The sequence below is a fragment of the Akebia trifoliata genome, chromosome 1 (genome assembly GCF_017979445.1).
Source record: "Akebia trifoliata isolate Shusen 1 chromosome 1, ASM1797944v1, whole genome shotgun sequence".
In the NCBI taxonomy this organism is placed as follows: domain Eukaryota; kingdom Viridiplantae; phylum Streptophyta; class Magnoliopsida; order Ranunculales; family Lardizabalaceae; genus Akebia; species Akebia trifoliata.
The window spans coordinates 23,883,053-23,900,872 of NC_141375.1; the positions used below are offsets into that span (position 1 = coordinate 23,883,053).

The 17,820-nt window shown below is 34.3% G+C and overlaps 1 protein-coding gene across 1 annotated transcript; it reads left to right on the forward strand.

Annotated features, from left to right (window-relative positions):
• Positions 1-1,787: 1,787 nt before the first annotated feature.
• Positions 1,788-17,177, forward strand: NADK3 (NAD(H) kinase 3). The gene is made up of 5 exons (XM_086444510.1): positions 1,788-2,225; positions 14,495-14,740; positions 14,874-14,954; positions 15,923-16,074; positions 16,680-17,177. Exons 1-5 carry the CDS (start codon positions 2,133-2,135, stop codon positions 17,044-17,046), a joined length of 939 nt encoding a protein of 312 aa, XP_086300636.1. The 5' UTR covers positions 1,788-2,132; the 3' UTR covers positions 17,047-17,177.
• The last annotated feature ends 643 nt before the right edge of the window (positions 17,178-17,820 follow it).

Genomic DNA, 17,820 nt, shown 5'->3' on the forward strand with positions numbered 1-17,820 from the left:
TTCTTGATGATTACATTGTAATTTTTGTTTTGCAGCTATGATTTATGCATATTAGGCATTTCAAGGTTTACCCAATATTGAGGTTAAAAAATGCAAGAAAAAAAAATTGAAAATCTAGATCACATTAATCGTATCGAGTTCACCACTTTTTATTGACTAGTTCAACATTTTTATTGTCGAACTCATCACCTAGTGTCAAGTTCACCACTTTTTGTTGTTAAGTTCGACTTCTTTTTTTTTTTTATATGAAAATATTGTCAATTCAACAGTAATTAAATGACTTAAAAGCGTTGAGTTCATCAATAATTATCATTGAACCCAAAATGGTAGTTTTAGTATTTCAAAAATATTATAATATGAGATGAGGTACATGGACTATTAAGAAAGAAAAAGTTTACTCAATGGATACTGCCCAAAACTTAGGGACTATTTAGAAATAAATCCCTCCTCCAAGATCCTTTAAGTAATTTCCATAAAAAAAAATATGGTGCCATTGTCATGGTCTTGGGGTCACCGACTCACAGAGTCCCCATAAATAATTTTCATATTGAACCAACAAGTCATTCACTCTTTGATCAATAACCCCTCTATCGTCTCCTCCAACCCCCACCCCGGCCACCCTCACCCAGTGATTTGAATTACTATTTGTAGGAACATGAAACAATGTTGAATCTGAAAACTTTGATAATCTTTAGTACACAAAGAAAGGAAATATGTCACCTGAAAAAAAGTGAAACCAAAATCTTCTTGGCACGTATCATTCGAAATTATCTCTATAAGTCATATGTCAAGATCCAATGTTCAAAATCATGATAGTGGATATTCTAAGAATTAACAACAAATGATATAACCAAGGAGCGCATGGTTTGATAGGTACATGAATTGTGACACAATGCTTAAGTATATACATTTATCTCCCATATGCAAAATAGTTCTCACATTGTAATTTTTGTATATGATACAAACAAACAAAGCACATTGCAACTAGAGATTTGACAAAAAAAAAAAAAAACTATATAAACATAACGGACCAAGGCAAAAGGTATGCATTTTTTACTAGATGTAATTCTATTAAAGTTCCAAAAATCCAACTGATTTGATTGTCAAAGTACGATCGATAGGACATTGTAATCAAAGCTTGACAAGTATAATGCATCGATCGACTGAAAACGTAAGGATTAAAGCCTAGAGTTAGTTCAATAAGGTCAGAGAAACGATTATGTTCTTGGCAAATACAACTACAATATTACTTTGTAGACGCATATAATATTTACTAGCATCCAGTACGACTCATGGTTTCAAAATTCATCTGAGACCAAGACGTATCGCTTGAGTCGTCTTGGTATCATCCAACAACGAGACAAATGGATAGATGTGTTTTTTGGGTTTTGCAGAATCTTGCGAGACGAACGATACGTTTTAGACGAGATATCAGAAATCTCGTCTGAGATATTTGAGACGAACAAGAGATATTAGTTTTCATCTTCAAACCCTATCATTTTCACCCCCAAATCGATTTTTCTTCTTCTTCTCAATCAAGTGAATCAATGAACAAAGGGGTTTGGTAAAAAACTTCATCTTCCTCCTCTAAATCAAGACGAAATCGAAGAGAATTTTTAGAATTTTTTTTTAAAGATTTGTTAAATGATTTAAAACTATTGTCTCATTATCGAATGAGATGGGATGACTTGTTCGAGACAACTCGAGATTGGGCATGGACAAGACAAGACGTGAACCCGTGTTTTAAAACCATGGTACGACTAGGGCTCTAATACAAAATTTGGATGATGTTAGCTCTATTTTGGCCCCTAACACCCAAAATCACCGATGAATAGAATTTCAATGCATGCTTAGATGCCATAAGACAACATATTTTTTTATTTGGAATGTTTGAGATCCATTCAAGAATACCACATCACTCTTTGAATGCAATATTGTACATTTTATAGAGACCTTTATTAGGTCAATTGGCCGAGTTGAGAACGTGGATTAGTTCAATAGTTAAGGCGGTGGTGTCGAATACTTGAATGTAGAGAGTTTGAACTTTGTGAAGAAGACGTCTTCACTCCTTTTTACTCCCTCTCTCTGTCTATATCTCTGTCTTTGGGTTATCAACTAATCCATGTAAAACCATGTCGAGACGGAGATTGCTTGTATTGTTGAAGCCCTTCAACGTCTACCCAGTCAAGCGTACTGAGAATATCTCAAGAATCTCAAACCCTAAGGTACTCCCAACAAACACCACTCATCTCTACTTTTCAACCTTTCTATTTTTTATTTATTTTTAATATTACCGAACAACATATCGATGAAGTGTAAACAAATCTTAGGTCCCAATTTGGAAAGAATATATACATAAGGAACTAAGCAACACCTACAGAAATTAATATCTGAAAGAAAACAGAACACTGTTCATTAAATGAAAGAACATGGGCTTTGAGGTCTGAAAATTGAGCTTGCAACTTGTAATAAGATTCCCATTTGGCATCTAAACGACGCCATTGAATCAGTATTTCTGTTATAGCACGGTTACCTTGTCCAGAATTCGCTGAGGTTTGGGCTTGAGAACTCCTTCGTCATCTTCCATAGGTTGAGTTGTATGTACTTGGACTTTTACTTCCGATTTTTTTGTTGGAAATATTGTATGGAAACAAAAAACCAATTAAGAAGAAAATGAAAAAGATTGACTGTTCTTCGAGGCACGATGCTTTCTTTAAACATTATTTGTCCCCTTCCAGTATTAAATCAACAATGCAAATGGGTGTTAGAAATTTTGTTAGAAATCTACTTTGTGACATGAAAGAATTCGATGAAGGAGATTATTTTAGGACTTCAAGGTTTGAATCAAATTCGATCTCTTTTAGAAAAATATTCCCCCATACTGGTTAGAACTACAGTACACAAAGTACACAAAGGGTCAACGAACAAATGCCTTCAGGATACAGAGAAGTCTACATTCAAATTATTAAATCGGAATATGTATAATCCAATTTAATCTAGAACACTCGAAAAATTAGAAATTGACGATGCCAAGTACTTAATCTTAGAAAAAAGAAAACATAGAAATTTTCAATGAAGAAATCTGATTTCTAATTGACTTTTTATAGTCATTTTTGTGTTTGTTGACTAAGAGCTATGATTTAATGTCTCTTAATTCAATAGCCGTTGAATTTTGTCTGATCTCAAATCTAACAATCTAGATCGCATCTTATCAAAGGTATGTGTCTCAGGCCTTTTAATCAACACCTATTAATTGAATCTGTGTGATCTAATGGTTCTGATCACGTTCGATCAGTTGCCATTTGATCTAACGAATCCGATCGACCCTAATTGGATACCAATCGTGAATCAACACACTTGATCGATTTTGATTGGGTACTAATTTGATCCAATGCACTTGATCATTCTTGATCAGGTCGTATTTTGATCCATCATATCTGATCGGAGGCTAACGTGGTCGTGCACGCGGTCTATCACACGTGACAGATCAATAACAACCGTTGGATGTTTTCGTATCTCGAAAACTTAAAGGCTCCCTAACTCCTCGCGACAATGTGTACGTGCGAAGTGCAAACTGCACCTCAAAGCACCCAATGCGTCCTAAATGCCCAATCGCCCTTTGGCAAGACTTGTGTGTGTGTGCATGTGCGCGTGCGTGGGTGGTGCTTTGCACTACCTCGAAACATCGGATCAAAACTTAAAGGTGTGAGACAAATACAACTAACTATATTGACTTCTTATAAAGTACACCACTATCTCACTTGTCAGCAATGTGGGACTAAATCGTATATACACAAAAATCCTCAAAATCTAACTTAAGTAAAATAAAAATAAATAAATCACAGAAACTTGAATTTTCTTTTGAAATTATTCAATAATGGGTTCTAGCAAACATGTTCCCATAATACTATGAATCTCAGTTTCTCTGTTATTTTTCACTGTTTTTGCACTAATAAGAATAGATCTGAACATTAAGAATTTATGCCCAAGAAGAAGAGAGAGATTTGGAAAATTAGAAGAAATCTATAATTTTTAGTACGTAAAATAGGTTCTAAAAGTTTGAATTTATAGAGTGAATGTGTCTATTTGGAAAGTCACCATGATTGTTGCTTCAACATTCATCTAAGGGTTCCTGTTGGAAAGTCTTAGACTTATGGAATGGACAGTAATATTCAACAATTGCAGAAATCTTTTTGACCTGCAATCAATTTTGTTTGACTTGCGGTCATACCCACTTAATAAATAGGAAAGAATTCCTCAATGGTCATTGCGATGATTCATATATGCGAAATGCGTCCTAAACACCCAATCATCTTTTCGTATGACACGAGTGAGTGAACGCAGCGGCAAGTTGACGTTTTGCATATATAACAGAGTCTTTCTAATAAAATAACAATTGCAATAAATGAGGAGTCATTTATTAACTTGAGGTGAGTCTTACTCTTATTCCATGTGGGATTAAAAAATTAGATGTAAAAGTTAAAACTAAAAGCCTTAAAAGAAATTTAATTTTACTACAAAACATTTGAATTTATTAAAAGACAAAGTTGTTTTAAAAGTACAACCACCTTTTAAATAATTTTTTGATATTCTAACGATCGAAATGCATTTACTTCTTATGAACCTATGAATGAAGGGGGCAATCAAACTTGGCACTTCAGCTGTAGCAATGGTCGTTGGAATAGGGATAGTGGATCTCAAATTCACTTTTGGCGAGGTAGTCACTTTGACTAAAGTTCATCATGTACCTGATATGAGAAAGAATCTTGTTTCAGGTGACATTTTGAATAAAAGTGGTTTAGGGTTTAGGAAGACGTTGCCTTGGTCTCCCATCTGTAGTTTGTGGATGATACAGTCGTTTTTCTCGAAGAGTCTAAAGATCAAGTGAGATATTTGAGAGTTATATTGTGTTGCTTTGAAGCTATATCGGGTTTGCACGTCAACATTAAAAAAAGTAAGTTGTTTGGGGTGTGGCCAACCACAAAACTCCCAATCTTGGGATGCCATTTTGATATTCTTCCCTCCTCATACCTAGGTCTTCCTTTAGGTGCGTACTACACTAGTGTAAGGATTTGGGATCATGTGATCGATAGTCTAGAGAAGAGGTTGAGTTCTTGGAAAGTGAGATCTTTCCAAAGGTGGGAAATTGACTTTTAATCAAAAGCACCCTTGCTAGCATCCCCATCTACTACCTTTCATTATTTTCTATTCTGAAGTCCGTGGAGGTCAAGTTGGAAAAATTAACACGTGATAGTCAAGTGAAAATTTATTTGTTCCCCAAAGAAGAGTGATGGCTTAAGGATTAGAGGTTTAAGAAAGATGAACAAGGCTCTTTTGGGCAAATGGCTTTGGAGATTTGGGGAGGAAATGCGAACTTTGTTTAGAAGGGTGATTAGTGCAAAATATGGAGAGAAAAAGTTGGGGTGGGAGAGTGGGGAGGTTCGTTCTTCTTATGGTTGCAGTGTTTGGAAGGGGATTCTAAAAAATTCTCAAGAGTTCAAGAAGGGGATCACTTTTAAGGTAGGGAAAGCCGATAGAGTTTGGTTTGGGATGATAGGAGGTGTGGCAATGTTCCTCTATCTATTCAGTATCTTACATCTATGCTCTTTCTTTAAAGAAATTCACCACGATGCTTGATTGTCTGTCTCACATTGGGCATACCTCTTTTGAGATTTGGGCCTAAGGAGGAATTTAAACAATTGGGAAGTCACCAAAGTTGCATTACTTCTCGATCTCATAAATTCCTACATCTTTGTTGAAAATGAGGAAGACAAAAAAGAGTGGCAGTTGTCCAAGGACAAAAGATTCTTTATTAAATCCTTTTCATTCTTCCCTCATTTTCAACAAAATTGCAATTTGGTCTTCACTTGTTCCTTCAAAATCAGTTTTTTCATCTAGTCAACCGTGCTTGGGAAAATCCTTTCTTGATAATCTGATTAAAAAAGGTTTTTTCAACTCGGAATTTTTGTTTCCTTTGTAAAAAGGCAAGAGAGTCGGGGAATCATATTCTCATTCATTGCCTATTCTTGGCCTTAATTTGGTCCCACTTCCTGCTTCTCTTACAATTGAATTGGGTTTTCCCTTTGGACGTCCTATCTTTACTCTACGAGTGGACTCATAACGTTTTCTCCAACAAAAAAGGATATTTGTGGGCTATTCTTCCTTTTGCAGTTTGTTGGGGTCTTTGGGAAGAGAGAAATAATAGGGTGTTCTATGGAGAAGAGAAGATTATTCATGAGGTCATTTTGGATAACTTGGGTTGGCTCTTCTATAATTAAGTAAGGAGTTGGGGGGGTTTTCTTCGAGGATTTTGTTTTTAAGTGGGATGCTAGAGATTATATTTAGTAGACAATGAAAGAAATGGGTTTGAGGTCTATAAACTGAAATCATCAACAACAGGAACCCAACTTAGTTTTGTGACCAATCACTCAGTTTCAATGGGAAAAACAAGTTGTATGAATGATTGCTTAACATTAGTAAGAATTAGAACATCCTTGTTCTGAATAACTCATTCTTGGTTGTTTGACTGACTAGTGGTGACTCTTTAATTAGTAGGCTGAGATTATTTTCTCTTAATGAATCTATAACTTAATTTAGTTGAAGTTTTACTACAAGGAAAACTTCTGATAGATTCACCTATTTGAGTGTGGAAGTCGGGCCATTTTCCATGGGGTTATAGGCTCCCCTAGAGCACTCATGAATCTTGGATACAACATATGGCCATACATGTGCTGGCTTGTGTTTCTGGTTTGTTAGGAATGGTTCTTAGTTCTAGACTATATGTCACTAAGCACCCTGATGAGCTTTGAAATGCTTACACTAAATGAAGGTTCAAATCTAGATAGATACCTTCATTTATGCACTTTAATTTATTTTGTTTCTTATGTTCAAAATTCTTATTTTTAAAGTTATTTAAAAAATTGTGGGGGATTGTTAGAATTTTTTTATTAATTTTGAATAATAAAATATATAAAATAAATTTATTTTTATTTTTATATATTTTGAAGTCTTTTTTGGAATATTAAAAAGTTTGTTTAAGAAGAGATTGTAATTTTTTTTTTTTAAATTGTCCTTTTATAAATTTAAATGTTTTGGAGAGAAGTGAAATTTCTTCTAAGGATTTTAATTTTAACTTTTATATATAAATTTTTTAGTCCCACATGGAATAAGAATAAGGCTCACTTCAAACTAATAAATAACTCATTATTTATTGTAATTGTTATTTTATTAGAAAGACTTTGTTGTATGTGTTAAGCGGTGGCTCGTTGATGTGTTTACTCACGCACGTTGTGTGAAAGGGCAATTAGGTGTTTAGAGCACTTTAGAGGTGTACTTTGCACTTCGCATGTGCACATCATCGTGCTGACCATTGAGAAGCTATTTCCTATTTTGCTAAGTGGTTATGACCACGAGTCAAACAAAATTGATCGTGGGTTAAAAAGGTTTCTGCAACTGTTGGGTATGACCTTCCAACGGGAATCCTTAGGTGACTGTTGAAGCAACAGTCATGATTCCTTTCTAAAGAGACACATTCACTCTGTAAATTCAGATCTTCAGAACCAATTTTACACACTGAAACTAACTTTCTTCAAATTTTCAGATCTGTATATCTTCTTCTTAGGCATAAATTTTTAATGTTCATATATCTTCTTGTTAGTGCAAAATTAGCGAGACATTTGCTAGAACCCATTTTCATTTTTGGTTTAATACTAGAAGGGGGGAAATACTGTTTAAAGAAAGCATCATACAACATGCCTCGAAGAACAATCAATCTTCTTCCTAATCGTTTTTTGTTATCATATTATTTTTTCAACAATTTTAAACATTATTTCTCCAATGGAAGCATCAATCAAAGTAATGAAACAAGACTTGGTGACTAGAACAATTTGATGGATCGAACTTCACTCGTTGGTGAATGTTGCTTACATTCTTGACAAAGATCTCCCTGAGTTGTCTCTACCAAATCCAGATGAAACATCCGTTGAAGTTGATGAACACAAAAAAAGGAAAAATGATGAATTCATCTACAAAGGTCATATTCCGAATGAACTAAACGATGTCATGTATAACATGTACGTCAACATCTCTTAAGCAAAAGAAATCTGGTATGCTTTAGATGAAAAATATTGGGTTGAAGAATCTAATAATCAAAATTTCTTATTTGATAATTTTATGGAATTTAAGATGATGAACGATGAGCATATTCTTCCTCAAATTCATGAATTACAACTTATCGTTAGTCAACTTATATCTACCGGTATTAATTTTCAAGAGGAACTCCAAACGAGTTCCATTATTGTGAAATTACCTTCGTCTTGGAATGACTATATAAAGAAGATGAAACATTGACAAGGTTCTAAACCATTAGCTTTGGCTCAACTTCAACTTCATCTTAGAATTGAGGAAGAATCAAGACTTCGAGATTCAAGGGCTGACAAAGAAATTGATCCTAAAGCAAAAATGGTTGGAGATGCCAAATCTGATGGATCCAAATCAATTAAAAAAAGAAGAATTAGTTCAAGGAGAAACATGATTCCAAAAACAACTAGTATAAGACCAAAAAGAAAGCATCGTTACAATGTGCCTCAAAGCACAGTAAACAATCTTCTTAATCGTTTTTTGCTGCCATACTGTTTTTACAACATTTTTTTTCTTCAACAAGCGCAAGACATGGAATATCAAATGAATTTCTGCATCTTTAGGTAACTTCAAACGATAAACCACCAGTCCGATTTTTTGGAGAATTTGAAGAGGACCAAAATATTTTGGAGATAATTTGAGAGGCTTCCTTATGGCCGTTTGTTGGTGGTATGGTTAGAGGCGAGGAAAGACCCCAATCACCTGCTTCAAAAGAGAGTTTAGTGCAATGTTGATCAGCCATTTGATTCATTTGGTGTTGAGCCTCTTGCAGATTTTCTTTGAGGATTTCACTAATACGGTCCCTCTTCCTAGTACTTGTTCCACAACTTCCACCATGCTGCTTCCCTTGAAAAACATGTGTTGTTATCCCGTTGGTAACCTTAAAAAACATGTGTTGCAGATTTCCCCCAAGGATTTGACTAATGCGGTCCCTTGATCACCTATCTTAGGAAAACATGTGTCATTACCATCATTACATCATTTCCAGGAGCTAATTGTTTTATATTGTACGATGGTCTTTTGGAAAGTAGTGTTATTGTTAGATTTTCAATTGTATCAAGTCCATCAGTCTTTTAGAGTTTACCACAAGCTATGGTTTTTGTGTCTTAGTGGGCTTACATTCAAACTCAAAGGCTTATGAAAGAAGAGGAACAACTAAGTGTTCAAGGGGAATGAGCAAATTGGTTTTCTCAAGGACCAATTTGTCGATCTGTTTCAGTTGTCTTTGAAGAAAGAGCAACTCAAGTCGTCCTTTCTGAAAAGAGGGGTGTTATTTTGGGACTTTGGATTCAAAAGAGTGTTCGGTGATTGAGAGTCGGAAAGTTTGGAAAGGTTAACGACACTATTGTAGTCTATCTCTCTAGATTTGGATGTTGGGGATAGTTGGGTTTGGGACGGGACGGGATGAGGAACACTTCACAATGAGATCGTTGTATGATGCGGGGATGTCACCCCCCAAATTCTTAACACGCATCCTTATGATCAAGTGTTAGAATTTCGAGGTGTGAGATATTTTCCATATGATGATAAACACATATAATACCCCAATTTCTTACAATGATACAATATATTACAATGGAAGCAACACTAAATACCATACATAAACAAAAATAATAGTTCTATCCCACAATTCCCTATATTTATATATAATAGAAAGAAATATTGGCACATATGCCAAGAATATATTAACCTGCTCTTTTTTCATAAACCAACTACTATATTTACTAACGCTCACAACACACAAACCTACTTATCTTGAAACTGCAGCAATTATAAAGTTGATCATCATCACTAGAACTTCTTGAAACTGAGATGATTGGCAGGGTGAGTAATAGGGGAGTTACTCAGCAGGAAACATATGTTTCTAAATCACAGTCCTAATATGCAAGTTAATCACACAAATTCATTTGTAAACAATGTAGGTTTATCAAAACATATATCTATCAAAAAGATCTCAATAATTGTGAAATAAAACATAGCTATAAGCCTGAAATACTAAACATACAACATCAACCCATAATGCAATATATAATGACAAAGTACTATGATAGAGAGTCGAGGGTCATGAGTGATGTAAACATCTCAGTCGAGATACGATTGATCCAATACTTCATTGGTGTGGAACCCCACCATTAGTTATTGATTGTATAACTTGCCTCTGCCATTCTTGGGTGACTGATTTTTCGGCTTAGGTTGGTCATTGATCAAGGCCTTAAGAAGTGGGCCAATTAAGTGGGTCATTCTTCTTGACTATTATAAATTATTAATGATCATTGACTTGTCATCTTTGTATATGCCAATCTGGCGTGCATGCTATTCTTAGTAAAACTCTATCATTTATGCAACTATTTTTACATCTTGTTCTTCATTAAAGATAGAAAGAAAATGTGTGAATTCCTGTTATGACGTTAAGTTCTTATGCATCTCATACTGCATAAGAAATCAGACATTGCAACTGTTATCCTAAAATAACGCGTTGCTCCGAAAGTGACATAACTCGTTATGCTTTATAGGCTTTAACTGTCTCCTTAATAGATCATTAAATAAACCTTTTTATTTTTTCAAAACATAAAGTGAAAAAAAAAAACAGTCAAGCGTGTGAGTTGAATACCCAGTCTATCACTCAACATAATACACCCTCTGGCTATTCTTTTCTTTTCTTTTCGGGTCTTACACAGTGATGAGCCGAAACATTTTCTCCCTTTCCCTCTTTCGTGTCTTACACGATCCTCTAATTGAAGCATGTCTAGCATATCTCTCTTTCGTGACTTACATGACATATGCCGAAGCATCTTACTACTAGGTATTCACTCCATATACACACTCAACTGAGAATCACACTTTCAATACCATCAAACAAGTAATCACATCTCCAGTGTGACTTTAGTATAAAAGAACCATTATCTATTTTGGAAAATCATTTTTTTCCATCTATCCAAAATTTGAGTTTTCCTTTACAAAATGAATAAAACAAATTTTGAAATCACAATAAAATACTCGAACATCAAATATCTAATTTTCCTAGACAATTCTCCTGCTCAATTAATTGAAATCGTAGAAAATTTTGTTTTAATTTTCAATATTTTTCTTTCTGAATTTCTTCCAAAAACATTTTTTTTCTTTGACAACAATATTTCTACTTCTAAACTAAATGGTTAATCAAAACATGTTTCTGATTAATCATAAACTATGCTCTATTAGCTCAAAACCATGCTTTATTATTTCAATTAGTTTAATAATAAGAAACATTATTGGTTTCTATTCAAAATCAAGTTTAAAAGAAAAAAATTTACAATTAAAACATTTTATTGTATTGTTTTGGTGTTAGCAACAAAATCTCCTTTAACATAAATACAACAACGATGTATCAAAATTCTAATCTAACATGCACGGATTTTTGACAAAATACATACATTAAACATAAATTTCAAAATGATTCATTTTCTTGGAAGCAAAAACATTTTAAAACAAATCTAAGACTACAATTGAGAAATTGGAAGTTCTTTGCCTCATTAGATTCAATTCTTAGCTTCTGAACTTGATGTTCTGAATCTTTATTCAACTAGCCTTGCTTTTAATTCACTTTCTTATGAGATCAGAACCTAAACCAAATGTCAATGAACAAACACTTTTTAGATTCGACTTCTCTCAATAGCTTTAACAGAAATGAGTATGAATTAGCACTTTATATACATGTATATTCTTCTAGAATATATTTTTGAGACTACTAACTTAGACCATCAAATCAAGCCCACGCAAAACTATGTTTCTCGACAGTTCTAAACCTACTAACAATACATGATTAACTAAGAAACTATCTCATCACAACTTTGATTGATAATCAACAAATTTCATAAAATTATTCCTCGAGATATGTAATAAAAATTTCAAAGGTCTATTTGTCTAGTTGGTGGCGATCGGTAAGATATTGACTTTGGACCAGCTCGTAAGGAGGGGATTCATCTCGCCCAATTTTTGTTGCATGTGTAGAGAAAATGGGGAATCTCCGGATCATGTTCTCATCTATTGCTCCTTTGCTCGTCAGATTTGCGTGCATTACTTGTCGTTATTTGGGGTGGAGGGCTGTCTTCCTTCTTCCATTTGAGACCTTTTGGATCCTGGTTATTTTCGGGTAGTTATTTTTCCATTTCCTAGTGCATGTTGGGGGGTTGATTCCCTTTGTTATATATTGGAGCCTTTGGAAAGAAAGGAATGGTCGTGTCTTTAATGGGAAGGAGTTGCCTATGCAGGAGTTTATTATGTCGTCCTTGGCTTTGTTATTCTTTTGGAGCAATCCTCTATAGGAGTTTAGGGGTATCTTCTTTGAAGATTTTCTTGTAAGATGGGATATTTTGTTTAATATTGAGGAGAGGTAGTTCTTGTGTTAGGTTTTCTTTTTGGCTTGTTGGTTGCCAAGCTTTTGCTTGTTTTTCTTGTCTTTGCTTCTTATTGTATCCTTCGGGTTGGTCAGCTCGACCTCCCTTTTTTAATAAATTATCTTTGCTTATCGTATATAAATTTTGTATGGTGTTTATTTTTGGCGTAAGCTATTCAAGGAGTTTAAGTGTGTCTTTCTTTGAAGACTTAATATGCAGATGGGGCTTAGTTTGTGAGAGTTCTAATTATGCGTACTTTTTTCATTGTGATGATTATCTCAACCATCTCATTATATTTTTTTAACTAGTCCTATACCTTTTCAAAAAACAGTCAATCCAGCCCATCTATTAAAAGCAAACCAACCATAGCTCAAACTCGGTAAGCCCCCCAAAACTTACTTATTAACCTGATCCCAGTATAAGCCTGAGTTTAGGACTTTCCCATATTCAAAGCAAGGGCCTAACTAGATAGATCTGCTCTAGTTTGAACTTACATGACCTAGTGACTCAACCCAACTTGGTCCATCTATCCTAAAAAATTGCCTCATAACTGGAAATATGGAAGATACCTGACACCGGTTGATAGATTAAAAACTGATAATTGATTTGACATAAGATGAGTGACTTGTGCAACTCATCATAAGGGTTGTATATCCATCAACTGCAGTTGCTGAAGATAATTGTTAGAATCATGTTTGGTCATTAATTTATTTCGAGTATGTTAGTTTGCTCTATTGTAGGTTTAGTCCCGCATTGTCTATGAGCTACTTCTATACTTATTTGTTCGTTTATGTGAAGGAGTTGAGGTCTCTTTGTTTACATCCAATTGCATAAAACTATTTTTTTTTTAATAGCAACAACCTTTTGCAAAACAACCATTTGCTTCACAACAACAGGTGCTGGGAATTGATCCATGGGCAAGTTTTGAGTAGTTGATTGAGTGTCATTCGGAAATGTAGAAAACCTAAACCAACTTATTATTGTTGAACCAACTTATTATTGTTGATCAGAAAGCTGACCCCAAACCCTTGGAATAAGGCTTTGTTTTTTGTGTGTGTGTGTGTGAAAGTTGACTTCTTTCTCTTGTCTTAGCACGGTAACTTGATCTTTCAGAATCTTCGCCATTTGTAGTGGGCAGAATATTGCATGGTTTTTAGTTTAAGATTGTCTGATACTCTCATTTGTCTGCTCCTTCAGTTATCTGAAACTCTAAATCGATATTGATTAAGTAAATTTTGTGAAAGACATAAATTCAATTCCGAAAAACTAGGTTTTTTTTTTTTGTCTTACAATAATATTGTTCTCAAACCATTTTAAAAGGGATACTGTTGTGAGCTTTAAAGGAGTCATTTTCAAATTGGCTATAGATTTGTCTCCATTGAATTTACATTCATCATCTAGATTGATTTGCTGATTCAACATAGATGCACTAAACATTGAGCACTTCTCCTGAAAATATATTACAACTTTTTTTTTCCTTTTTGTTTATTTTGTATATGTTAAACAGGCATTTTTTTCCTGGGTGGCTAATAGTTTAGGTTAAGAAATTTTATAGCAACAAAAAGTGGCTATTATACCATTATCATTGAAATTTCTACTATTATCTTTTAGAAGGTGGCATGTGCAAAAGTACACGTATTAAAAGAGCTTATTTGTAATTTAACAAATTAGTTAAAGGGTTTTTGAATATTGCATAGTAAAAAAGGATAATTTTGTAATTTTGAAGACTATCCAATGTGATTCTCAGGTTATGGGTGACAATTTTCTTGGTGTTTGACCAAAATTACCCTTATTATATTAAGTTTAAATGTGAAGGTGGGGAGTGTTTTTGGGATCTGAAATTTGGTGTCAAACCACTCCTCTGCCTTCTCTCATTATGATAGTAGAGATATTTTGTTTTCCTATTCCTTGTATCCAACCATTTTTAGTCAATATTATTGATCCTATATGTAATTTAATTTCTCTCGAGGGCATTGCAGATTGCAGCTCACTTGGACAGTAGGCGTAAGGTTCATCAGGATGCAGTAAACTTTTGTCAGGATATTTTGTGGCGCAAATCACTTGATTGGGAACCTGTTTTACGTAACAATCTATCAAAACCGATCCGTGACGTGGAAATGGTCATTACTGTTGGTGGTGATGGCACTCTTTTGCATGCTAGTCACTTCATGGACGACTCAATTCCAGTTCTAGGAGTGAATTCTGACCCAACGCAAGACGAAGAGGTTAGTTTATTGGCCTACTTGAGGTTTCAACTTCTTGTCTTTATTTCAAGTTATGGATATTGTTGGTTTCTCATCATCTTCTATTTTAGTATAAGAAAATTATATTGAAAAAATCCCTTGTTCTTTTGTATAGTTGGAAGAATTTGGGGATGAGTTTGAAGCTACAAGGAGTACTGGCTACCTTTGTGCTGCAACTGTTAGAAATTTTGAACAGGTGAGATTACTCCCTCATTAAATTAGCATATAAAGGAAAACAAATGATCATGCTTTGGTAATCGCTTCATTTTTAGTCATGGAAAGCTTTACATTTTTTTTATAGGCATAATAATTTATTAATGTGAAAAATGAAGCAGCAAAGAAAACAATTGCAAACAGAACATAAGGATTTACGTGGTTCGACTGTGTGCCCACGTCCACGGATCAGATCAAGAATCCAATCACACTATTTTCTTTCGAGTTTTACAACCCTAGATATTTCTAGCAAAAACAGGAGTAGAGGAAACGTGCATCTCCCCAAAAAAATAGAAAACCCCAAGAATAAAAATAAAAACTCCTAAGAAAAAATATTACATAATTGTGCTTTCCAAAACCCTAAATTTTTTGGTCTGGGGGTCCATTGCCCCCTACAGCTCAGCATACCCCCAATCCGATACAAGACATTTACACAACAATTATTAACACACAGGAGGAAATATACAAACAGGAGATCTAGGCAGATGCAAGAGAAAGGAAGCAAAGCGCTAATAAGAACAAAACATAGATGGAGAACTAGAAATCGTTTCCCATAACAAGTTCCCATATGAAAACCCAATCTTTGAGGAGAAGGCCCCAAAATTGTTGAAACATTTTGTCCGCTCCCCCCTCCCAATTGTTTACACAGGAAAAATGATGCCCAAGATGCTGATAATTACGGTGTAAACTGGCTGTTCCATTCCCTACAAAGTTCTCTTTTTAGATCTAAAAGCCATTGTATGTCAGATAAGGAATAGAGAGGAAACAAATCTTAAAAGAATTTACTAAACATCAAGGCAGAAATAGTGACACTAAACTGCCTAGGTTTGGAGTTTGAGCTAAATGATTTCATCTCTTTGATGTTTAAATACAACGTATAGACTTTCCCTTTAGTGCACATTTTTTCTTTTCTTTTGTCTTAGTTCTTTGAATGTGATTTTTTTCTTTCAGGTCTTAGACGATGCCCTTGAGGGACGCAAAACTCCTTATGAATTATCAAGGATATCAATATGCGTAAACGATCAACTACTTTCAAGTTATGCTCTCAATGACATTCTGATTGCACATCCATGTCCGGCAACAATTTCTCGATTCTCATTTAAGTAAGGAGATCCCCATGGAGCAATTGCATTTGTACCCGTGTACATGCTTTTAAATATCGGAATGTATCAGTAGATATGATTCGGTATCAGTTAAGACTGATACGACTCGTTGAATGTTTCAGGAATGTATCGGGTTTGTATCAGAATGTATCGGCCAATACCGTATCATTTTTTTCATTAACCAAAACATTTAATCGATATTATATTTTAAACCATGCCCATGTATCATTTAGAGAAGGAAAGACTAACATTCAATGCAAGCATTGGATGTTAGCTACCCACGTCATTTTCTCATAAAGAAGCAATCTTTTTTCTTTTTCTTTTTCTTTTTCTTTTTCTTTTTCGGTCTTTCAGCGGTATAAAACAAGGGTTTTGTTGTCATTATATGGTAGCATTTTCGTAAATTTTTTTAGCATTTTTGTAATCTTTACGAAGTTACCATCAAATGGTGGCAATAAAGCTCTTGCTTTTCTCCACTAGAAGAAAAGAGGATTGTGTTTTAGGCGAAGCATTGGAGGGTTGCTGACACCCATTGCTTGCATTTAACATTGGCATTGAGATTCTGTGTTTAATCTCAAACTGCTCGTTTTTTTTTTTGGTCACAGAATCAAAAGTGGTGATCAATTGTGCTCCCCCTTAGTGAGTTGTCGATCAAGTGGCCTCAGAGTATCTACCGCTGCTGGATCAACGGCTGCCATGCTATCAGCTGGAGGATTTACAATGCCCATCTCATGTCCAGACCTTCAGTATATGGTGAGAGAGCCTATTTTGCCTATAAAAGCTAATTCTACATCAATGCATGGGTTAATAAAATCTGGTCAATCCATGCATGCTACTTGGTATGGTGAAGAAGGTATAATATACATAGATGGTTCTCGCCTTTTCCATTCAATTCGTTATGAAGATACCATTAAAATATCTTCCGAAGCGCCAGTCTTGAAAGTTTTCTTGCCCTCACACTTGTTACCATAGCACATATGTACGTAACAATGGCAATTTTGAATGCATACAAGTGTTGTTTTTTGGTTTTGGTTAGTACCATTTGTGATGGGGATATCAAAGCTTGATGAGTGATCTTTTTTAGGCATTTATTTTCTGGTTTATTTCCAACTAGGGACTTTATATTAGAATATCATAGTCATGTGTTTATTCATAATTGTAAAAATTATAGAGGCCTGTGACTAATTCCTATTAGTTGTAGGGGTGGTACTAATTTGAGAAGTTATATTTTTGGTTTTGATTTCTATTTTAGTAGTCTAATCTTGTTAGGACTCTAGGATTAGGTTCCTTAGTTTTGTTATGATTCTTAGATAGGATTCTTTTATATATAGATTGTATTATGATTTTACTTTTACCGAGAGAGTTTGATGAATAAAGAATTATTATTGTTTCAATGGAGTTTCTTGGTACAATTTCTCCATTATTCTTGGTGTGATTCCCAGATTTAATCCTTCTATCCCTTCTCTTTGTCTTATAATCTTATTTTTTGTTCTTGATTCTCTTCTATTTTCTTGAATTCTTGATTCTTGAAATCCTTTTCCCTTAACTTTTAATCTTCAATCTACAAACATCAACTTTTAATCATTTCTTTTACCATATAAACCTAAATCCCTAACCGTAATTGCAAAATGTTATAATTAAATATACTAACCAAACTTTTTTGGATTTACCCTAAACTTTTAAGGTTATAGTAACCCAATTCCAAATCAAATACCTTAACCCCTCTTATTTTATCTTCTTCCCTTT